At 43.7% G+C, this 24,607-nt stretch overlaps 2 protein-coding genes across 4 annotated transcripts in view; one reads left to right on the top strand and one right to left on the bottom strand.

The window, feature by feature from the left end:
- Positions 1 to 16,629, top strand: part of CFAP92 (cilia and flagella associated protein 92 (putative)) — a 75,794-nt gene extending 59,165 nt beyond the window's left edge. The window contains exons 10-16 of the mRNA XM_077821572.1: positions 2,118 to 2,412; positions 4,933 to 5,097; positions 8,116 to 8,328; positions 9,480 to 9,599; positions 12,158 to 12,308; positions 13,852 to 14,054; positions 16,429 to 16,629. Of these exons, the coding sequence (XP_077677698.1) occupies positions 2,118 to 2,412; positions 4,933 to 5,097; positions 8,116 to 8,328; positions 9,480 to 9,599; positions 12,158 to 12,308; positions 13,852 to 14,054; positions 16,429 to 16,629 (1,348 nt within the window). The remainder of the gene's footprint in view (positions 1 to 2,117; positions 2,413 to 4,932; positions 5,098 to 8,115; positions 8,329 to 9,479; positions 9,600 to 12,157; positions 12,309 to 13,851; positions 14,055 to 16,428) is intronic.
- Positions 16,630 to 18,903: 2,274 nt separating this feature from the next.
- ACAD9 (acyl-CoA dehydrogenase family member 9) overlaps positions 18,904 to 24,607 on the bottom strand; it is a 62,500-nt gene continuing 56,796 nt past the window's right edge. For all 3 annotated transcript variants that reach the window (XM_077822053.1, XM_077822056.1, XM_077822054.1), the window contains 4 exons: positions 22,838 to 22,915; positions 22,177 to 22,305; positions 20,195 to 20,267; positions 18,904 to 19,356 (listed from right to left, as the gene is read on the bottom strand). In XM_077822053.1, coding sequence (XP_077678179.1) covers positions 19,256 to 19,356; positions 20,195 to 20,267; positions 22,177 to 22,305; positions 22,838 to 22,915 — 381 coding nt within the window. In that variant the 3' untranslated portion in view covers positions 18,904 to 19,255. The remainder of the gene's footprint in view (positions 19,357 to 20,194; positions 20,268 to 22,176; positions 22,306 to 22,837; positions 22,916 to 24,607) is intronic.

The raw sequence follows: 24,607 nt of genomic DNA, 5'->3' as shown, positions 1-24,607 counted from the left end.
TCCTTCAGTGGAAATCAATGTCTGAAAGGCTGTCAGTATGAAACATGGTGGTCAGAGTGGTTTTAAATACAGCTATCATTTCTGTGCTAGTGAGAAGTGGAGCGACAGGAAAGTCAATGTGCTCTGTAGCACTCACTGTCGTAAACTCAGAGAGAGCATCTCAGAAGGATGCAAATAAAGTCTGGAGTCAGGTGTAGCTGCCATGTACACTAGAACCTCTATTTCATGAACTGATCTGAAGAGCTTATAAAATTGAAAATCTCAAAATAACAGTAGATATGGCACATAAATTAATGTATTAATCGGTCATTAATGGTTTACGTAATGAATGGTAACAAATGTATAGTGTGTCTGACTTTTATTTGTTTGGGAGTACTGCATCTCTTTTCTTGTCCCCAAATTTCTCAGTCCTTTCAAACCTTTACAGGTGCTTGTATGTTGACTGAAGGATTGAAGTTACATTTGGCAGCAGAATGACAACTTCAGCAGCAAAAGAATTCCGCTGTATTGTGTTCAAGTCATCCTATAGTTCAGTGTCATGTGTCCATTATTGAAACTTTTGCTTCTCAGTACATCAGCTGGACATACTTGTTAACTCTGTTGAACAACATGTTTTAAAACATCAGTATAAAAAAGAAACTCTGGCAAAACATTTGAGTCATTAAAGCAGTTGTAATTTGTGTGATTACATGTTATCAACTAGCTTTTATGTATTTTGTTCAGAAATAATGTTAAGGAAAATAAACTCACCGCAGAGATATTACAATTCTAAATTTTTAGAGTGTGAAAATAACTTTTTACTTTGCTCCAAAACCAAGCATATGGACAAAAGGATGAGCAAAACTCTGTTACTAGTTTTGACAATAAACTTATTACTTCTTTAGTTTAATAATTCTTATTGCATACAACAAGGAATTCGCTGTCTGACTTGCACAGAAAGGAACAGCTATGGTCCATTTGGAAAACAGTCACTATATTATGCAAAATGTGTGTGATGTATATTGCTTCCTCTGCTCTCCAGTATGTTTTTTGTAAACCGATTTAGTTAAACTGGTGGAAAGCCCTATGAGCACGCATTCAAAATTGATTTGAACCTGTCCTATGTCAATTTAGCTTAAGCTGATAAGTAATCATTTTAGGATAAAGTGAACCCCACATAGGGGTTTAATTCAATCAGGTTTGAAACCCATTTTAGTTAAACCAGTGCAACTTTGTGTAGACAAGGCCTAACAGCAGAAAATGATTCCAAAGGGGCTGTTCCTCCAGCCAAGGCTGCCAGAGGGCATAATGTTCTCCCATCCTGCTCTCCACTTCCTTGTCCCTCCCCAGCCCTGGAACATCCTTTTTCTCGGGTGGGGGTCCATGTGGAGCGGCTGGCTTGCTAGGCCAATCCTCAGCTCCTGCCTTAAAGTAACTTTTAAGGCCCACTGTGCCCCACAAGAGGGACTGAGGATCTGGCCCTGTCTGATGTGTCTATCTGTGTGCGTATATAGGTATATGGGTATATATAGAGAGTGAGAATGCTTGGGTGTAGTGCTCATTAATTTTGTAGTTTACACATTTTGGGGGATAATTTGCAATTTCCATGAAACTCTCTGGGACAAATTTAGCAGTGGCGTGAATCATGGTATTATGCGTGTGTTGTAAGGTAGTCAGGAAATGGATGTTAAAGGTAAAAGAGTATACTTGGCACCGAGTTAGCTTTCAGTGGGTGTGCAAATGAATGTAGGTCATATACCAATCCTGTAAAGGGAGTCTGCTTTGTCATACAATGATGCCCAACCAGTCCAATTTATACTGCTTTACTACTTACACCCATTTTCTAGCTAAATTACAGTCAACATGTAACCATTTAAGTCACTGTTCAGTCTGTCCTCTTGTAGCATATCTTCAGTACTTTTTGATAAATCCTAGGCATGCCACCTCTTTCCAGTTGGGTCATGCTTGGTGCCAGTATAAGTGAACTGAAGAGCTCCATTCATTTAGCAAGAAGATGTTATGATAGAACTGTGTGGTTTTTTTCATGAATAACAGTTTAATGCTCATTATGTGATCAGAATAAAACTTGGTACATTTTGTGATAATCTATAGAAGTATTCTGTCTGCTTGTGTTGTAGGCTTGATTATCTCTGCCACAGTAAGAAGTTAAGGGATGTCATTCACAGAGGTCTGTTGCCCTCTGCAGAAATGATCACAGTCTTGAGTCATGAGTTTGGGATTCCCCTAACTAAGGAGGATTTGTTTATTCCAAGACCTCTCCTGCCTTCATTCTTCCCATTTGCTTTGCAAAAATCCAGAGAAGTTACCATAAAACCAGGAGCAGTGCAGTCTTTACTGGATAACCGCAATGAAAAATACATTCAGTGGAAAAAGGAAATGGAAGATAAAATGCATTACAAAGACCACATCCAGGTGAATTGTGTGGGATGTAGAAGTATATCGTACTTGAAGCAATACTAATAGTCACTATAGTGCATCACCTTAATTCCCCCTACCCCCTCCAGAACTAATGTCTTTTAGAGTTGGAAACATTTAATAAAACCATCCATGGACAAGATCAGCAGTGTATTATCTACTGCAGAAGCTGTATTGCAGAATTGACTGCTCATCGGGGGGGGGGAAGCATAGTGGTTACAGATGAAGACAGCATACAAGAAAGCAAAGAGGGAGGTGGGTTAACTATTTAATAGCGTTCTTTTTCTAGCTTGGGCTGGTTCCTTCTCTTTCTTGCCTTTTTCTCTCCTCCGCACTCCGCCCTTTCATATTGTCACTTGTTCTTGCCTCAGCCTCTAATCCAGGCTTCAGGTGCGTTAGGACAGGCAAACCTACCATGCACAAACTATGTAAAATTGCACTACCTCCTCTTGCCCTCAGTGGAGGAAGAGATGTAGGTGCTTTGTGCAAACCAACTGTTTTTAGCTGGCAGTTTAAATGATACTCATTACCACCTGAGAATAGCTGAAAGGCACGGCCAGTGAAGCACTGAGCCCCATGCAAGTGGTTAGGGAAGGGATGTAGAACTTCTGGCTCTTGTTGCCATGGTGGGAAGCAGCCCCTCTCCATATATTGCCTGAGAAGAAAGCAGGCCGAGCCTAATGCCATGTCTACGCTACAAAATTATGTCGACCTAAGTTATGTCGGCATACAGCTGCTGCAGTTATAAAATCACTTGTGTGTGTGTGTGTGTGCACTCTTGGCTTCTTATGTCAGCGGTGCGTGTCCTCACCAGGAGCATTTGTACTGATTGTACTGTCAGTGAGGGGCATTGTGAGATGGCTCCTGAAAGCCAGGAACAGTCAATGGAAGCAGTGCCGTGCCTACACTGACACTGTGTCGACCTAATTACATCGACCGTGACTCTGCACCACTCGGGGAGGTGGTGTTATTAAATCAGGGTAGAGAGGCACTTGGTTGGCAGGAGCCAAATTTAAGTGAAGACACTTCCACAGCTAGGTCGATGCAAGGCAGCTTATGTCGACCTAACCTTGTAATATAGACCAGGCCCAAGAGTGTTCCCAACCATCTTGGATGTCATCCAGAGAAGCTTTCCTGGCAGCTCTGAGAGTCTGAGGTCATGTTATTAAGAACACATTATTTATTTGAGGACTAATAAGCATCCTTCGTTTGTGGTGAGTTCTTTTGAATGTGTATTTCCTGTGTGTATTTTAATACAAAAAAGGTTTTCCTTGGCATGTGTGTAAAGTTCCATTCCTGTTTCCCAATACCCTGCTTTGTGAGTACTCGTGCTGTCGATGTGAGAACAAGTTGGACACTTTAGTGTTATTTACACTGAGTCTGTTGTTGATAAAGGGACAGTTGTGTGAGGCCAGGAGGGAAGCAGTCTCATGTAAGCATCCTGGTTACATGCTGCTGTAACATCACCGGGTTTGCCTACACTGCAGGGGAGAGCATCCTCCCCAGACTGGCTAGACAGAATTGTGCTAAAAATAACAGAGTGGATGTTGCAGGACTGGTGGGGGTTTGGGCCTAGCTACCTGTGCTCAGAACCCTTCCACCCTGGGTCGAGCTAACGTAAACCTGTCTAGCCGGGCTGCAAGGCACAGTTCTAGCTGCAGAGTGGACATACCCATAGAAGGATCAGTACTTAGCCCTGAGTACTATGTACAAATGAAAGTCTGTGTAAAATATGCAACTTTCCCTGTAGAAGTACATAACCAGTTCCCATTCTGTAGTTTTTGGGTCCGCAGTGGAGAAGTCTGACAGAAAGGTCTGCTACAGAAAAACAGGAACATTCCTTCTTATTTGTAGGCTAATGTTGACTTTCAACCTTTCTGACAAAACAAACATTTTGCAGCCAAATGCTTATAACATGTTAGGATTTCTCTCTACGTCAACACAGGATGGTAAGAAATGTAAACACAATCTATGTTCATTTGTGTTAGCACCTGAGGGGCACGTTATTTCCTCAAAGGCCACAGAGGGTCCCAGTATGGCCATCTCAAATAAATGAAAAGAGCATGAGGGTATATTTATACCATGCCAGCAAGGCTGTTTGCAAAGGGACATGAAGTAGGAACTTCCCGCTTGTGGTGTTAACATAGAAGATTTGTAGAAATAAAATAATGCGTTGATGAATTTTATTTCCCTTGGCATCGCATACAGAGCGCCAGGCAAATGCCACCCCAGCAGCACCATTGCTTAGACCCACGTGTATGAGGTCTTGTGCTGTGGGCACCCACCTCTGAGGAACTGCTGGGACCCTGCAGAGTGCCGTCTGCACAAGCAGACTGAGCGACTAGCACCCTAGGCTCTAGTCATCAGAAAAGATGATGACTCAAGCTCTATTAAGGTCCCCTCTTTTGGGGTGATGGCCAATGAGGGAAGCCCTGTTGGTATATCTGGAAGCACAGTTATTTTATCATGAGGGTTAAACTTCGTCACACTAAACTGCTGTGTAACTTTTCTGTTCAGACTAACATTGATGCCGTGTACCTACTCAGTAGGAAGGTGAAAAAGCCGAAGTTCAGAGCCATCAGGAGTTCTCCTGCTGACAACAAGTCGGTGTACAACTACAGTTCTCAGAACCTGAATTCTGCAGAATGGGCAAAGATGCAACTTCGTAAGGAGCTGGCAAAGGTGAGACTGAGATACAGTATGTGTATAGTGGAATGTTTCATTGTGTGTGACTGGGTAGACTTGGCTTACCAAGTCCAATCCTGAGACAGAGATGGGGCTTCAAATAGATGTACGTTAGTGCCCTTCATATTAAAACAGTGGTTCCTAAACTTTTTATTAAGGCGACCCACCAACTGCATTTTGTCTTTTTTTGGGGACTCACTGTTATGTAGTCCCTCTCTCTCACTCAGACACCATTTAAAGTGGGGTGGGGTGGCCCCTTTATTCCCATTTCCAGCCCAGCTCCCTCTTGCTCTCTGTCCCCCAGTCCTGTCCCCTTATGCGGACAGAGAATTCCAGTAGGGCTTCTGCTACACCCCTGTAAGTGAGAGTGGAAGACTACAATGAAACAAAGCACAAAACAGCCCTCCAGTCCATCTCTGTCCTGGGGGAGAACTAGCCTCCCAAAGATCCTTTTATGGCTAGGGGGCCTCACTGAAACAGACACCAAACACCACAGATTCTCGTCCTGGTAAGGGAGCCAAACAATCCCAGTCTTCCCCTGCATCAAGGTGAGGCGATGCCCCCTTCTGCAGAACCAGCTGGTCCCTTTCTCTTTGCAGTTGGTCTGCATTCGCTACCAGGCTGACAACTGTTCACTTGCTGGCTCTGGCCACTTCCTCTGTGCTGCTGCTGACTGCACCCCACTCACCATGCTGCTGCCTTCTGCCCTTGCCCAACCGAAATGAGAGCACAGAGTGGAGTGTTTCCAGGGCATGTATGTGGTGGGGAGTCATCGGAGGCAGTGATAGGCAGCCCACCTAGACCCTTCCCATGACCCACTGTTGGGTTGGGACCCAGACTATGTTCAAAGGTGGGATGGGAGCATAGAATTGTATTAAATTCTTGGAGCGAGACACTTCATCAATATTACTAATTTTTGTAAAATGTTTGTCTCCCACCAATTAATTCCACTGAAATCAATGAAGTTCCACAGGTTTATAACTGAGAAGAGAACCTGAGCTACTATAAATATATTCCTGCATTTTATATGCATTGTAAGGTAGTTTGAAAAGATGTTTCATTTAACTCTACATCCTTTAACATGGTGTGTAATGTAATCAAATATTTGTGTAGGTGTGAATAATATATATAAAGTCCTATTTAACCCTTTGTTCACCACCACTTAACTCCTTGGCACTTGCTGAATATATCCATATAGCAGAATTTATGCTAGTATTGTCCTGATTATACAACAGTCATTAACATTCACTGTCATAGGCAAAACAGAATTCCTGGGAGATGTTTTATTAAAGTGGACATCCTGGTTCAGTAGGAAGTAAAGTATTGTAACAACATTTTATATGTGTATGGCGCTTTTCATATGGAGACGCTTTACAAATTACATAGATACTGCAGCAACCTTTGAGGTAGGAGGGGGGCCACAGGACACTGCACAGCTGTGGGGTGAGGTGAAACTTTACACTGGGGCATTGGATCAAAAGTACTTCAAGCTAAATAAACATCGGGTTTCCAAAATTGTACGGCGGGCCGGTTAGGGGAGGCTGTGCCGCCCCAAACAGCCAGATGTGGCCCGGCCCCTGTCCCCTATCCAACCCCCCCGGCTTCTCGCCCCCTGAGGCACCCCCCAGGACCCCTGCCCCATCCACCACCCCCCTTGCCCCTGGCTGCCCCCCAATCCAACCCTTCCTCTTATTCCTGACTGCCCCCCGGGACCCCTGCCCCATCCAACCACTCCTTCTCCCTGATCACCCCCCGGAACCCCTGCCCCTGACTGCCCCCCGCCGCCCCATCCAACCCCTCCTCTCATTCCTAACTGCCCCCCCGGGACCGCTGCCCCCATTCAACCCCCCTGTTCCCCGCCCTCTGAGTGCCCTGACCCCTATCCATACCCCCGCCCTCTGACCACCACCCCAAACTCCCCTGCCCTCTATCCAACCCCCCCGCTCCCTGCCCCTGACCGCGCTGCCTGGAGCACCAGTGGCTGGCCGTGCTACAGCCGCACCGCCCAGAGCACCAGGACAGGCAGCCGCGCCCCCCAGCTGGAGCCAGCCACGCCACCGTGCAGCACAGAGCACTGGGTCAGGCCGACGCTCTGCAGCTGTGCTGCCCGGCAAGAGCTCGTCGCCCCGCCGCCCAGAGCATGGCGCCAGCGGTGCAGTGAGCTGAGGCTTCAGGGGAGGGGGAACAGCAGGGGAGAGGCCGGGGTCTAGCCTCCTGGACCAGGAGCTCAGGGGCTGGGCAGGAGGGTCCCTGGCCTGCGAGCTGTAGTTTGCCCACCTCTGCTTTAAACCCTTCAAGATTACCAAAGGCAGCAGGCCTCATCATGACCAACAAATTAAGAGCCTGATCCAGCTTCCACTGAAGTCAGTGGAAAGACTCTTGCTGACTTCAGTGGGTGTTGGATCATCCCTTAAATAAATGTGCATTAAAGTCTTCCAAATTTCAAGCCTCTTTTGCTCCAGTCTTTCCAGAAAAATTCTATTTTGACATGAAATCTTGCCTATGGAATTACGGGTGGATTGATGGTGTTTTGTAACAGTTTGTTGGGGTGTGTCAAAAGTGGGTTTACAATGGAAATCTAACTTTAATCTTAACTATAGAGAGACCAACTTCTCTAGTATGATATCGGACAAATCCTCAAGTGGTGTAAACCAGAGTAGCCATATTGAAACCAATTTAGCTATGCCAGTTTACACCAGCTGAGGATCTGGAGATATATATAAATAAATATAAGGAACTAATATCGCAAATCTTTCTAATGATTCCACAGTTTTTACTTGCATTATCTTTAAGTCCACAGCTAGGAGAGGGAGCAAAATAAGATGACATTCGGAAGTATTTTGTGAAGTACTTAATTAGGTTTCTTCGTGTTGTCTGACTTGATTAATCTCTGGTTATTTTCAGATGTAAGTAGAACGGACACAGTAGATGCTGATGTTACTTTATACTTTCCAGGTCTGTGGTGATCTCCAGTAGAGGAGAACTCATGTTAACATAAAACATTTGTCATTCTAGAAACCAGAGAGGAGATTCGCTTATTGCCACGAATACCTGTCAGCCATGTTTGATCCTGTGGATTTGGACACTGTCCGGAAAGAATCTATTGCAAAATCCAAGAATATGTGGGTATCACCAAGTGGATTTGTATATCCTGGATTTAAGAGCTGCATCGAATCCAATCTGCACCCTCGGATGCCTGATGAGGCACGTCTGAAGGAGTTAACTGAGGTAATCTAGAAACTTAAAGTAGTAAACCCCAGAAAGTTGTTTTCTCGTATCCAAACTGATAGTAACAAGGACAGAAGGCTCAGAAAAAGGAAGATTGTCTTACAGGTTTTGCCCGTTTCCCTTCCCTGCCATTTATTCCTCTTTTTTCCCCCTTTCTCTCCATTCATGCCTGCTCTTTCCTAGTCCGCTGATCTCTCCCCCTCTTTCCATTTTCTTTGCTGTTCTTTACAGTTTCACTTTCCCCTTTCCTTAGCATTTTACTGGACTGTCAACTAGACCAGTTCACTCATCCCTGGTCTGAACAGTTACCCAGCTTGCAGCACTGTATATATGAAAAGTGAGAATGCAGTCAAATAAAATGCACATGCATTGTTTGGGTTTGGTGGGATGGAAAAAAAGGAATAGACGGGGATTTTCATGGAGAGTCATTGGGTCCTAACAAATTATTTGAACACACCAAGTGTGGAACAAAATTAATGCCCATTTTAAGTTTCCATCTGCATTACAACGCTTCTGAACCATGTGTTCTGCTGATCTGCACTGTTGGAGAATGTGCCTTCTCATGGAGGCACAAAGAAGCACCGCTGATTAGAGTCAACAGCAGCCATCCAGTACAATGCAGCTGTCAGCGCCTCTTACTGAAGAGATTACATAAACAGCGAGGCAGCTGACCAGCATGGGACAAAAACCGTCAAGCTGAAAGAAGGTGGATTGCAGACTCCTAAGTCAGAAGCAGCAGCTGATGGGTGCAAGAACCAGTGAACTGAAAGAGAGGGGAGAAGAGCACAATGCTTGATGTGGTAGCAAGAGTCGCCTGGGACATTGTATTGCTCTTACTGCTGGGATGAAGAGGAGAAGGCAGCTGACCAGCCCAGCGTAAGTGACACTAACTCCAGCATGACAGTGCCAACAGAAAGAAAAGGGGAAGCCGGTTCGCCATACTCAAAAGCAGCCTCTTAGGGCACAACACCTCTCAGCATTGAGTCATGATGATTGATAGTGACTTGCTGAATTTATTATTCATGTCTCCTGAAAAGTCGAGTGAAGATGTAAAGCCAGTAGAATCTACTCTGAGAGAGCCTGGTTTCAGTATGGTGCTACTTCCACCACTTATTGTGGATTCATCCCTTTGTTTTATTTCTTCTTAAAAGCTGAATTTAACCAGGGCATCTTGGAATGTCGTCTTCGGGGAAGCTAAACCGTCTGGCTTCCTAAAAGATTTAATTCTGGTTCCTGCATTCACTCAAGTGTCATCTTGTTCCAGAGCACAGGTGAAACTGTATGGATAGGAATTTTCTCAACTTGCAGTTTAGAAAAGAGCTGTCTCTCTTGGAGGAATACAACTCGATGTCAGCCAGGGGAATTTAAAAAAAGACAGTGTCTGGATTTTTTTACGATTGGACTCAGTCTTGGATCTGAGTGAGCCACCCCTGAGGATGTTACAGTTTCAAGAGAGCTGGGATAATGAATACTTCCCCGAGACGTTCTTCCTCTCACCTGCTTCCTCAGCACAGCGGAGCTCTTAGGGCAAGATTTTGAATAGTGTTCTGCACTTAAAATTGGAGGCAGATTTTCAAAAGAGTTCAGCTCTCATTAAGACATTAACTGAAAAGAAGTGGCCAGGTTTTCAAAAGTGCTCAGCAGCTTCCATTGGGACCTGTCCTTTTTCCACCAGCTGATGTAAATTAGATGTCTACATTTTCTGGATCAACTGGGATCTCTCTTTCCCCTAGGTGCTGTGGTGAGTATTATCCAGCAAGCCAAGTACTTCGGCATCAGAGCAGCCTCATGCTGCTTGTCCTTGAGCTGTTTCTAGGACTTTCCTTCACTTTTATTTAGACCCGAGGAACTCTTTGAAATGCTGCTTAATGATGTCTGATATACCGTCAAGCCCGATACAACATAGCTTTGCTTCAATCAGACAACAGTATAGTTGTGTTGAGATTTCATTGGTAAATAATCTCCCTTGTACCATATGTAACTGTGAGTCCTTTTATGTTCTCATTGGTCAGTCCTTTGTTTTGCTACAGTATTGCTCAGTCCATATAGTAGTTTCCCTCTTCAAAGTGCTTTACAGATGTTACTCACGTTAATTAAGAATGCACAGTGTCACTGCACTTCAGCTGGAGGCAACGAGAGCTGATCCACCTTTAAAGACTTTTATCTTGATACTAAAAATATTTACATTCATAGTAAGCTCAAATTTCCTGCAAAATTGTGTTTTCCCCAGAAATCAGCTTTTTTTTTTTTAATCAAAGGAAAAAATCCAGTCTCTCGCCCACTCCCATCCACTGACAGCTCTGTGTAGAGCTGCATGCATTAAGCTAACAGCCAGCAAATTTGATTTTTCTCCACACGTAGTGGGGGAGGTGGAATAGTTGCTGCTACACTGAGCCTTTTTGTGCCAGGTTTCAGCCCAAAACAACAGAATTTTGTCACTGAAATGCTGACACTGTGGAATACCTCCAGGCTTTTAGAAAATCCACTCATCTGTCAAACATCAGAGAAGTGTCTCTTCAGAAACAAGGTGAGCTGAGTCTACGGCACTCTGCTTGAGGGGAAGAAACCAACCCATCCTCCACATGCTTGAGCCTTCCCTTCATGAGCGTTTCACCTGTGGAAATGCCAACTTTTGGGTCACGTCCCTTTGTTCAGCAATGCAATCCCAGTCCTCTCGCCACACCATGAGGGAGCACTATGAGGTGCCTTATTCAGTGTACACTGCCTCCTGAGCAATTAAAATTGCTTTCCCAGCTAGTGTAAATCCCTCTCCCTTTCCCTGCCTGGAGCGCCATTGCTGTCCTTGGGAGGTAAAGTGTTAGATTTGGGTGGTGGGGGGGTGTCTTTTATCATGTCAGAGTTCCCATTTCTTTTCTAGAAGGGAACACTTTACCCTCTAAACATCCCTGTGACCGGCCAGGCAAGCAGGAAAGGATTCGGAATGCCGCTCTAGCATGTGCTGCTGCAAACCAGAAGAGTGATGCAGAGTGCCCTGCCCCTGTTAAGAGGCAGAGGTCTTCCCTCTAGCAAGTCCAAAGCAAAGGTGTAGTGCTTTTCAGTCATGGGGAGGAAGTGAAAGACCTTTCCCCATCTTGGTTGCCCTCTGACTAGAACTCCATCTTGACTGTCGCTCCTACACTCTGTCCCTGTCTTCTGAAAGCATGTCACTTTGAAGAGCCTGGAGCCACTATTTCACTCTGCGCTCCCAGCCTAACTCTTCTACCTTTCAGCGGGTGGTCAGTGGTCCTTCCTGTGGTGAGAGGGGCGAGATGAACCTGCCAATTTCTGGACTTGGGTCTATACATTCCTAGTCCCATTTTTACACGAGATAGAGGCAAAATTTGCTGTAAATTATGGACCGAGTTTCTGTCAGATTATGGTGGCCCTCTGCTCAGATTGCTAGATCCCACCCCTCTGCTAGGTTATCACATCGGAATAAGGTGACAGGCTCATTCTCTTAATGTTACAGACAGGGGGATGACACAAATTTGCAATTAGACAATTCCCTGCAAGCTGTATATAAAACATTACTCTGTGCATGGGTGGGTGTTAGGGAACTGCTGTTGGCACTGTGTTCCATTACACACTAGAATTTCAGTAACTCGCCTATAAAATACATTTTTCCTCCATGAATCAAAAATAGTAACTTGAAAGGCAACCCAGAGAGACAACAGTGTCTCCTTTGTATTTACATGTGGTACTTTACAAACTATTACCTGAGTAATGTGACCTAATCCTTGTCCTTCTTGGAAAGATTTCCTAAGTATTTTTGTGACTGCTTGCGGTGGCCAGCAATATGACTGCATAAAGAGATGCAACTTTCATTTAGAAATGGCAGGAGAACATTCTGTTTGCTAACATTTTGGAGCCAGTGCTGAGTCGCGACAGATGGCGTTGGGACCAGCGTCGCATAGATTTTGATCTTTACAAGAAGCCACCTGTTTACCTCCCAGAATCAGCTTCTGCTACTCATCGGGCAGGTAACTGGTCCATTTTCAATATCTAACCACCCCATTTTTCTCAACTTGAGTTCTAACATACACTTAGGAGGATTGTTTTCAGTGGCTCTAGTCCTGAAATGCTGCCTCGTTCTGTAGAAGTGCATGTGTAACGAACTTCCAGTGTGGTGTGGCCTGACTAATAAGTTGGCAGTCTGCAGTAAAATTGTGGGGCAACTTCGGCAAAGGTCTTTGGGCATAATGAGACCAGTCCAGTTCTGCTGCCAAGGCAGGGGGTGAGGGTGCTGCAATCCTGCTCAGGGTACTGCAATCACTGTGCCAGTGGGCCTGTGAGCTGCAGTGGCTCTTTGCACCCAGCACACACGGAGTTTGAGGGAGAAACACAGGCAGGGGTTGTGCATTCACAATTGTGCAGGTCCACTAGCACTGTGCTGAAGCAGCAGCGGACTGTATCTGCGACCCGGTCCATATCCTGGGGAGGGAGGATTATTTTTGTTGCAGCTCCCCAGTTGAGCGCTTGGTTACTTGGCTAAGGAGCTGGCCTAGCAGAGCGGTGAGGCAATCGTTAGACCAAGGTTTTGCTTTAGGCTAATAGGTATCAGAGCGTAGCTGCTACGCTCCTTTCATTTTGTGGAGCACTGTTACTGCCTCCCATGCCCCACAGTTCTTGGCCTTAGTCCCGAACTTGAGGGTCTGCCTTTGGACAAAGCTGATACAACAGAGTGCGGGGGGCGGGGGGCTCGTTCACGGCTTATTCCTCTATAAAACTGGCGCTACTGGGAGGCTGACCTTTTATTTTTAGTGAACGGTGACAATCGTTTTTGTTACTCAGGCAAAGGTCAGGCAGCCAGCTGCCTCTCAGACCAGAACTAATGTCAGACAGAGAAGCCGGAGGAGGTGCCCATAGAGATCCAGTTCAGTCTTTTGTCTCCAACACCAGGCTACAACATGCCTCACTCCACACACTGCTTCCTCCACAAGCTAACTGGCAACAAAGAGGATTGGAGACCTAAATTTGTAACTTCTTGGCCAAATTCAATACGTGGTATTCTATTCTCCCCCAGGTGTGTCATGAACTCCACTGCCACAAATACACACTGAGCAGGAAGTTTTCTTAACGTTTGATTTTGATAAACATGGAATTACACTTGGATGTTTGGTTCTGTATTTTCCACTTAGAAACAATTAAGACTGACTAGAACTTGCAGAGGTGCCAATGAGCCTGACTAGGGTCAGTTCTATTGCTCTGTTTTTGCTACTGCACAACATGTATGACTAGCAATATGCCTGTTATTCAAGGCCTGGGCCTATAGAGTGCTTCTCGTTGTGTGATAGGTTCAAAATATAAACAAGTAGGACCACACTCATTTTCATTTGTTCTGCATGAATTTGCACCCAGATCTTTGTTGGTGTGTGTGTTAACCATTACTCTGCTGCCCGGTATGGTTTGGTACAGATGAAACCTTGTGAGGAAGGTTGTTCAGCTGTAATTGCATGCCCTTCTCTTGAATATCAGTCCAGTCTTGCTTAAACACTTGTTTTCTGTCATTATTTTTCTTTTCAGTGGACACTTGGCTGCATGAAGACTCTGGTCAGCTTCAGAAAACTATATTTGATGACACCAAGCTGAAAGTTTACAGGTGCTCCACAGCAGCTGAGCTAACCACACGTGGCCCAAAAGCCAGTGCCCAGCTAGACAAACTAAAGGGACTTCTGAAAGATGAACCAGAGAAATTCTCACTTAAGAGACCAGACATGATCCTGCAGGTAATGTGCATTTCTCTGGGATCCTAAGGGTTGGGGTTCCCATAGGAACAGCACCTATGAGTGCCATGCTGATAGACAGTCTGCAGCATTTTAAAACAATTTCCATATTTAGCTGATCAAGATATTTTGTTGACATAGATTATCATTTAAAGAGTCATTGCTATCTTTGAGGCATATGGCCCCGCTTTTAGCTCAGCCTTACCAAACTCTCAGAATAATTTACCAGCCAGGAAAACGTTGTTAAACTTAGTTCCTCTAGGGGAGAAGGTGAATATGATTTTGGCCAGCTGGCTTAAAAGCACTAAGATAAATGGTAATATTCTCCACTGAAAGCTACGCAGGGCCCAAACCACTTCTATGGACTAAACACCAACTCTCCCACCATACACTCTCCTGAAAACCATTATGCAGTATGGGCTTTCTTAGCACTGTAGTGCGAGCTGACACTGAAGAAACCGCACAGACACCCCCCCAGCCCTGTAAGATTCAATGGTTTGCATTAGTTGATATGAAAAGCTACAGGGGTTGCCTGCACCGAACTAGTCTCTTGTTGGATGATTCAGACGGTTAGTGACTGCATATAAATAACTGACCCAAACAATGAGTAAACTTTAAAACTCAAAGTGGAGATTCCTTTCAGTTACAAATACTTTGGAGAGGAAAAAAAAAACAACCCAGGAACCGTCGATTGTTTATTACAAAGCAAAGTTAAAGCAAACATCCGCCACCTCCCTTTTTGTTTTGGATGAACGCACAGCAGCATGCCCTCAGACCCTCTCTCCTTTCCCCAGTTCACACTCTCAGAGTTTGGGTTGAAGTTAAGTGTGCTGTAAAATGTTTGTCTTTCCCTTTCCAAAGCAAATGCAGTAATAACGATAAAAAAAAAGTCACTCTTTTCTGCACGTTCGTCTTTTTTTAATGGAAGAGCTTGAACTTAGTTTCTCTACCTGCATATTTTTCCCCTTAGACCAGTGGTTCTCAAACTTTTGTACTGGTGACCCCTTCCACACAGCAAGCCTCTGAGTTCAAACCCCCTCCCCCCCGTTATAAATTAAAAATACTTTTAAATATATTTGACACCATTATAAATGCAAAGTGGGGCAGAAGCTGACAGCTCATGACCCCCTGTGTAATAACCTCATGACCCCCTGAGGCGTCCCAACCCCCAATGTGAGAACCCCTTACCTGAACTCAATCACTCCCCTCCCCTACTGAGTCCCTAATTCAACTTGTAGTTTCCACCACTTTCTTTTTGATTATGGTGCCTTAGGCTGTGTCTTAGCCAGGCGAGTTGTATATTTTTTTAAAAGCTTGCATTGCAGCAGCTGAGAGGCCACTTCCTAAGTGCGTGCCCAGGACTCTTCTCTTCTCTGTACTGTAAGCAGTGTCATCATCCTCATTGTCTTGCGCGGTAGGATTCCTGCCTCCTTGAAGTGTTTTCGCATCATCTTTTGAGGTCTGGGTGCTGCCGCTAGAATAGTAGAGCTCAGATGCTCACTGCCTCATCCAGTATAGTCACTGACACAGAGGAGGTAACTGATACAATATGCACCCTAATTTTCAGGCATTCCTTCCGTTCCCTAAAGTGTGTCAGTGTTACTGAGCTACTTTACAGCTTCTCTGTGTGATAGTTAGTGGGGCATGAATTTTTTCTGCCCAGGAAACAAAAGGTTACATGGGTTTAGAGAGTAAAGAGTAGTGACAAAACCTTGTAAATAAGACCGTTGTACATTTGGTCTTGAATACTGATGACGCATGAGACTTTGCTGCAGTAAAATGAAAATACAGCTGAGACTCGTGACACCCAAATGCTCAGGAACTGCGCTTTCCCACTCTTGCAGCCAGCTTGGTCATACGACAAAATACTTTAGGACTGGGCTTGTGCACCATGAGGCCAGACTCCTCCTCTCACTTTTTTTTAAAACTCTTGAACTTAAGCTGTTATAGCAGTGTTAGCCAGAAACCAGCACATAAAGGTCTCTTTGCACAGAGAGTGCTCATCTTATCAGTATGGAATGACTAACAAACAGCCAGCTTTTCCCCCATACACATCAGTAGTTGCTGACAGCTTATTTCAAACTGTGTTTGTATGCCTTGACTCTTCTAGATACGTGGGAAACAGTTGAGGAGAAAATAGATGTTTCCTTTACTTTTACTGAGGTCATCCTTTGAAAAAACCTGCTTTTCGGGGTTCAAATATTGGCCCCAGGATTTTGCCCTGTTGAGCAAAAATAAAATTAAAAAAAAAAAGTTAGAGCAGGACTTAGTTTACTAACATGTGCCCACGTTGTTAAATGTTTGTTTATTCAATAAGCAAAAGAAGTACTGCACAGGCTGAAACCTGTTTCTGCTTAATTTCGTTGTACTGTCCTAGCCTATCCCAGCACTGTCAGTGTTGCAGCATCTACCTGCCACTGGCAGTCACCCAGACCTGACAAGAAAGAGGAGCACCACCAATGGATTTGTTCCAGGTCTTGAAGACCAGCACAGCTTGAAGTGGAATGGGAATATAGTTCCCTGCCATGACATGGAACACAGAAAGTTTGAAAAGCTGAAAGGAGCCGACTTCAAGTAAGCCACTTAGTTTGGAGAAGCAGCTGATCTGCAGCTTAGTCAGGATGCACAGAATAGCATAGTAATTGAGGGTACAGCACAGTAATGTTTACAATGCACAAGAACCCAAATTCATTTAGGAAGGAAATGAAAAATGCAAGGAGTAACTTGGGTAAACAGAATGTAATTACCCCAGAGTTGGGAAGGATACTAGGGTAATGCTCCTGCTCTTGCATAAGCTTTTAATGACTTAAAGTGATCAAGATTATGTTAATTCTCATGCTGAGGAGCATATTGGTCCGACACTGTCATAGGGGCTTAATTTCAGTACTAACGCTGAAGGAAGCTTGTGCCTACTCTATTGCGTACAGTATAGACAATTCCAAGGAAAACCTTTGTGCTCAAGGAAGTATACTGTCATGACCATGCACTCATTTATATAGGTGTGGCTATGTAATACCTGTCAGTATACGCGTATGCACACACACTGATATTCGTATACCGACGACAGGTATCACATTGAAAACACACCCCCATCTTTCAGTGGGCAAATATATGCACTCACTTGTGTAGGTGTGGCTATGACCACGGGCAGAAACAGAAACTTATCCGTTCCATTAAACAACTCTTGATTTGGAAAACAGAGGAATTTTTAAGTATGCTTGGTTAACACTGCTTGAGTCACTTGGTGTAGCATATAGAGAAACTTCACTGCTTGCAAGGGAGTTATTTGAGATTTACAGATGTAACACAGGGCACAAATTCAGCTCAAGTGAGTCAACTAACTTTAAACAGTCAGTTACTGATGACTATTCAGCCTTTTAATAATACTTATCCAATACACATCAAGGAGTGCTTCACCCATGTAACTTTGCTTGTAAAAAAGAACCATCTCAATTTATAAATCAGCACCTGTAGGGCACAATGCTGCCATAATTCTGCAGTGCTAGTTTTCTGCATACTACTACTAAAAGTGAGGAATTAATAGTAGCTGAAACGGTGTTTGGTACTGAGTAAGCAAAGGGAAGGAGGACATCCTAACAGATGTTAAAACAGCTTTTCTGGTATTACAGGATCCTTCCATGAGTACAATCATCTGACTGGAAAATTAAGGGCATTTATTATGCTTTCAGTTGGCAGAAATGTAGGTACAACCAAGTATTCATTAGCTCCTAACAAACTTGTTCTGTGAGGACCCATAAAACCTTTGGAGGGGAAGACTTCATGGTTAGTGTAGTGAAGGGCTTAAAATTAGTGGTTTTAACAACTGATTTACTGTATTGTACAAGGCCCTATGGCATATAATAGCATAGAAATATGCACATTTACAGAAAATTAAATCCTTTGTCACAGATAGTCCAGTGTTTGTAAAGACAGATATGTAATTAGCATGTTGATTTTTCATTCCAGGTTACTTTGTTATGAACATTCCTTTCTTTACAAGAGAAAGAGACCAGTGAAGAAAGGGGAGGATACAACCCTTCTGCTACAGCAAGACTCCACTCAAGAGTCAGGTAATTTGATAGCAACTAAAATACAAAGTGCTAGAGGGGATGGATTGGAGGCATGCCTAAAGTAGAGCTGTAAATTCTAGCTTCAGGAAACATACAAGCCTTAGCTGTGATTGCGCTAATCTGCTACAAATATAGTACCGCATGAGGGGCTAGCTGGCCTGTGTATGTAGCCAGAATTTATATCTCCAACTCCAAGTGTAGACAGCCTGTGTAATGGTTTCAGTGCATATCAGCCTTTCAGATATTAATGACCTCCTAGGGAGGATTGATTTACTAAAACTCCAGGAGGGCAAGGAGGTGCTGACCATTGTAGAACTTCCCCCCCCGCCCCCAGTGCTGCAGAAAGTTACCTCTCCCTAGATTCCCAAGCAATTTCCCTTTATCTACAGCTAGAATGATCATAGGCAGAGAGGAAGCTAAATTAGAAGTGTCTGAACCCCATACAGCAAGGGTTGCCTGTTTCTTTCTCCCCTCTAAGTTTTGAGTACAAGTCACTTACCATTTGTTTTTACAAAAGACACCATTAAAGCACCAACGTAGGTTCAGGAGAATGCTCACTTGACTGATGGGCATCCTTATGTTCCCAGCAGGAGCAGACAGACAGACAAGCCCATAGTTCTCACTGTGAGTTAATTTTTATACATAAACATTTCACCATTAGCAAAAAGTTTGTTCATCCACTTACAGATATCAGTAACACACACAAGCTTTTCAAACTTGTAGCTGGCAAAAAAAAAAGGTTCATTCTTAAATTTGTCAACTCTAATTTGTATTACAGTGGCATTTTCATTCCTGTAATACTTTCTGAAGCCAAGGATGAGAAAACAGGTGGCAGTCAAAAGTATTGGGCCAGTGATGAAAGGCTTGGCTGTATTCTTCTTCCCAATAACTGTTCAGGTTGTAAAAAGTTTTCTTCATTGGCCATCTCATGTAAATACCCATAGCTGAATGAGCATCACTTTAGCCTACTCTTAAAAAGGTTCTGACTAGTGGTTTCTTTTTAGTCTCTCCCCCACCGTGGTGTGAGAAGATGTTTTATTTTACAAGATTACAATTACATTCAGCAGCTGGTGAAAAATATTTGTACAAAAACTAAAGTTTCCAATAGGTTAATCGGCTCCCTGTTCAGTATGATCAGAATGTCCTCTCTAGTGGATGAGGACAGATATAGGCTCTCTTTTCCAGCACCTGCTGTGCAGCTTTTTTAATACTGTCATCCAGGTTTTCAGCAGCATCTGGGGTGGGGGGAGAAGCAAAGAAAAACATTAGTTAAATTCAGGACACTAGTATGCATTTATTTGCAGAAAGTCTGAAGAGTCCAGACATCTATTGGGCCAGCACAGGAGGAAGACAAAGAAACAGCAACTTTGACTAATATTTCAAGACTTTAGGAACAGGTTTGAGCTTCCCTAAATTGCATTTATTATATGGTAGAGCAGAGCAGTCTATTGCTAGTACCACTTAAAGGACCTATATTACTAATTGGTTCAATAGCAGCGTCTGTGGCCTTTTTCCTTCCTAACGATGCTATGCATATTACAGAAAGCAGCAGATCCCAAGAGAGGAAGTTGGGCCAGGCCTTGAAGGCGGCACTCATTAGTTTTCTCTTAAGAATTCTGTGTATGAGGAGCTCTTGATATTTGTATTACCAATAACCATGAGAGGGGGAGTTAGACACTTCTGTATAAACAGTGTTGTCCCTCTGCCAAATGGTGGGCATTGGGGTACATTAGGGCAACTTGTTTCAAGGAACACCAGTTTTAGAGGGAATTGCCTGTATGTGGTTTGACAACCTTTGGGCTTTCAGAATCATCAATGCCCTGTTCCCATGGAGCAACGCCTTCCCCCCTAAAAAAAAAACTGCATCACAAAACCAAAGCAGCATTTCTTTGTTTGTTAGTTTCAGAAGTTCTTAACAGGCCAGTACTATTCAGTGCCATCTGGTGACACCCCCCCTAATCCCAAGTGAAGCCGCTTATGTGCATTCAACATGCTCATAAGCCATGTTAGGTCCTTGCCTATAGTTTGTTCTAATCACATTAAGTTTATCCTTCCCACTACTAGAGCACTTACATTTTTCTAACTCCGCCATGGCATAATTATTCTTAAAATATGCCTCTGTGCAGAAAATATTTGTAAGCAGCACCTGATAAAAGAAATCCAACAAAAGAAAGGTATTAAGCAAATCATACAATATTGTAATACAAACAAGTTTCTCCAAGAAAATAATTACTACTAACTCATGCTAAATGTCTTTAAAAGCTAATGAGGTTGAGATCAGGTGTGTGAGAGTGTAATTCTTCTTTTAGTCTTATGGTATAGAGCCTGATTTTCTATTGATACAAGTGGGAAGAATTCTGACAGGTTGCCATTTTTTCCACAGCTACTACTTCCAGTAAATGGAATAACCCTATCACCCAACAGTGACTAGAAGATGGGTACTCCATTACAAATCCAGATGTGACTTTACAAAAAAAAAAATCTCACATACCAAGTTCATTAAAGACTGAAGTTTTAATCTCCTACCCATTATGTCTGGGGAAAAAACCTGACACGAACATCAGAAAATTATGTGGTATTAAAGAGAATACTTGGATGACAGTGTTAGCTTTAATAATTCATAAAATATCATTTGTGTACAAAGATCACAAACTGGAAGTTGGTTAACTTACTCCATATTTCTTTTCCTCTCCTATGTGAGAGGTATTTAATGTAACATCCATTAGAAACCTCTTGCTGTATTGTCCGTTTTATTTGTGAACAACTGTGTTCTCTATATTCTGTGATGAACCTGTTTTTATAAATCTCATTGTACTGCTATAACAGTTAAATCAGTGGTGGGCAAACTATGGCCCGGGGGCTGCACCCAGCCCTTGCACATTAACTGGGGGCTCCGCTCACTGCCCCTGCAGCTCCCATTGGCCAAGAACTGCAGCCAGTGGGAGCTGCAGGGGCAGCGCACAGAGCTGCCTGGCCACGCCTGCGCATAGAAGCCGGATTGGGGACATGCTGCTGCTTCTGGGAGCTGCTTGAGATAAGCACCACCCAGAGCCTGCTCCTCTGACCCCCTGCCCCAACCCTGATCCCCCTCCTGAACCCCTCAGTCCCAGCCTGGAGCATCCCCCAGCCAGAGCCCTCACCCCCAATTTTGTGAGCATTCATGGTCCGCCATACAATTTCCATACCCAGATGTGGCCCTTTGCCCACCCCAGTGTTAAATGAAAAACAAAAAGTCTCTCTTCTGTGGCTTTCCAAAACTTGAGATGCTAACGTGCGTTGTCTCAATTTATAAAAGACTGGCAGCCCAACAGCATTCTTAAGGATAGGAGTACATTTCTGTTGAAGTGAAAGTGGACCTTTCCCTGGTTTACCTGAAGGCCCACCCTTTAAAGGATATATGCAGGATGGTGTTAGCTCAGAGGTGGGCAAACTATGGGACCGTCCTGTCCAGCCCCATAGCTCCTGGCCAGGGAGGTAGCCCCCGGCCTCTCCCCTGCAGTTACAGCACCACGCGGGCAGCACAGCTTGCACCTGCCCACCTCCCAATAAGCCTGTCCTGCCGCTCTGAGCAGCGTGGTAATGGGGCGGGGGTTGGATGGGGGAGGTGGGGGGGGAAGAGAAGAGGACAGGGAGGTTTGGATAGGGTGTGGGATCCTGGGGGGGCAGTCAGGGGGCAGCAAGTGGGAGGGGGCAGGGGCCTGGCTCTTTGCGGAGGCACAGCCTTCCATACTGTTTTGTAACCCCAATGTGGACCGAGGGCCAAAAAGTTTGCCCACCCCTGTGTTAGCTCCTTAAAGTCTATCCTGTTGCACAGAGCACGCAGAACCATCGCTTCAGTGGAGGAGAGAAAGGATCTCATTCCAATCTGCAGCGGCTGTGAATACAGCTACAAAGGTCTCTGCTCTCTAGATGGTCCTAGAACTGAAGGTTAAGTTAAGGTACAGAGTCTGCAGTTCTCCATAGAAAACTCTAGATTCAACAGACTCTTTAGATAGGATATTGAAAGGGTGTGACCACATGCATTAGTCAGTCATAGAAAATGTAAGTGCACTTACTTCATGATCATGATTGCGTAGACCAATACAGATGGATCGACTAGCCCTGGATATAGCTGCTGTCATTGCATACAAATTAATGGAGACATCTGCCACTCTCTTCAGAACCAACTGCTCATCAACTATAGTCTAGAGAAGATTAAAAAAAATAAGTTTAGCAGCTTCCATTACATCATTTAAAACCGCAATTACCCAGCAATGTCCACCCAAACACAATGTAGTACATTTCAAAAAAGAAGGTATGCTTGTGTCACTGGTTTACTTCCTTTAGCACAGCCTGTCAAGCCAGTGTAACAAACTTTTACACTTCAGTTTCCTTTGCTTTTCCACATGTATTCTCCCCTTCCTCCTTAACAGCAAACGGTCCTTGAGTGTCATGCATGACACAGATTTTACACTAAGGGCATCAGGGACTCCACCAATTCTTTGCACCTGTTGGCAGCTAATTGCAGTGACAACAGAACTTTCAGCAGAGGCTGTCTACCACTACCAAGGGTGAACGTAGAATCCCCATTGATTTTTGTTTAATACATTAGATGGAACTGTATTATACGCGAGGAATACTAGCTTATCATGAGGCAAACCACTGTCTGTATTTTGTCAGTTTTAAATTCTGATGTAACCTATTCAACATGAAAATCCTATTAAAAAATGTGATTACTTTGCCAAACCTCCTTAGCAAGCCTTCCACTGTAGTTCCAAAATAATAGATGTTTTCTTCAAGTTTCTTGCTACTTTCCTGTAAGTGAAAACAAAGGGGATCTACTGTTTAGTAATTATTTTAAATACGTGTTTTGAGTGCTCTGTAAGAAACTAGATTAACAACTGGCAACACTGCAGATTTAGCCAAACAGTTTACATAGCGTAAAGGTTGAAAGGGCAAGCTGCTCCTTCACTGCCCAGTCAGGAATCCAAAACCCGGAGCTGGATAGGACTACTTACTGAGCATGGGAAAGCTCAGACTGTTGTGAGAAGGCAGTAATTTAAATATTCCTAACAGGTGTAGCACAACTTCTAATTCCTTGATTTCAGAACTGCACTGGCTATGTTAAAAATAAATGTTTAATTTAAAAAGGCTGAATTTTAGTGAAGTGTCGAGTCTGAGGCTCATTGCCATCCTGTTAAAGCACCTCAATGCTGTCGTGCATCAAAGGGGAAAGGAGAAGAAAGAGGGCGCAATAAGCAACGAACAGGGCAGTTGTACAGGGGAAAAAATGTGCGTAATTCCAGCCTGAACGACCTGCTTCCACTGAAGTCAACAAGTGCAGTACCAGGTCCGAATGTAGCAAGTGCCACCAGTTTTCAACAGTACCTTTCAAAATAGCAAGTTGGGTTGTTGTTTTTAAACTCAATGAGCATTTTGGATAAAGGAAGACTTTGCTAGACATAGCACCTTTGACACCTCAGTTAATGGTGTTAAAGATCAAAATGAACATGTCTGGAATTCCCTGGTTCTGTTGGAAAACGTCTGGAAGTCCAGTCTTGGCATTTTAATAATATTTCTTCAGTAAAAAGAAGCAGAAGTAATCCTTCAAAAACACCTGGCAGGCTGCCTTCATATAGCAAACAAAACAAAACAAAATTACCAATTTAATTAAAAATATTGCCTTGCAGGACACTTGAAAAAAGAAACATTACAGTTAATGATGAAGTATGTTCGTTACCCATAAGAGACCTGGGTAATTTTGGTCTTTTCTAAGAATCCGGTTTTGAAGTGGTCTTTTACTTCTGATTTGTGAAGGGACATTCCCAACAAGGAAGAAAACCCGCCACTTTCCAAAAGGAGAAGAGGCACTGTAGTTAGGAAGCATCGGACTGCCCTTTCCCTGAGAGAAATAGTAGTTGGTTGCAGATTCCCTCAGCCAAGCATTACCAAGGTTTTCCTTGGTCAGCAAATGCTAGTTCGTTTTTAAGAGCCCATTCTGCAGGCATTAATTTCACTTACTCTTCCACAAAGGCAAGTACAGCACAGTGGCTATACATTAAAGCTTCCGAATTTTACCTGAGAAGGTCTCGGCATTTGCAGTGTTGGGAAATATAGCCAACGCTCAGGAATAAGAAATGCTGCAAATACTGAGGTAATGTCATTTAGTTATCTACAGCAAAATTGTTAGGTCTAAGGCTATTAATCCTGAGAATGGTGATACATCAAAACTGATCAATTCTCTCAACTCCTGGCACCAAGCAGGAGGAAAATACTGAACACAGCATATTTAGCTCATAGCAACTCTCAAGTGTAACTTTTAGCACTATTTTATGGTTTTCACAGTGCAGAGAGAACAAAAAAGCATGGCTTGAACCTCTTGTAGAAAAGATTCATAACTGATATACCTCCCAGAATGAAGCCAGCAGCAGAGAGTTTGTTGTAGTAAAAAAATGGATTAATTTTTAAGTGACATCCCGTCACTCTTTTAGCACCATAGAGCACAAA

Source organism: Eretmochelys imbricata, chromosome 7 (assembly GCF_965152235.1).
Source record: "Eretmochelys imbricata isolate rEreImb1 chromosome 7, rEreImb1.hap1, whole genome shotgun sequence".
NCBI lineage: Eukaryota > Metazoa > Chordata > Testudines > Cheloniidae > Eretmochelys > Eretmochelys imbricata.
The sequence above is the reverse complement of the archived record's forward strand: the minus strand, read 5'-3'. Positions and strand labels throughout refer to the sequence as shown.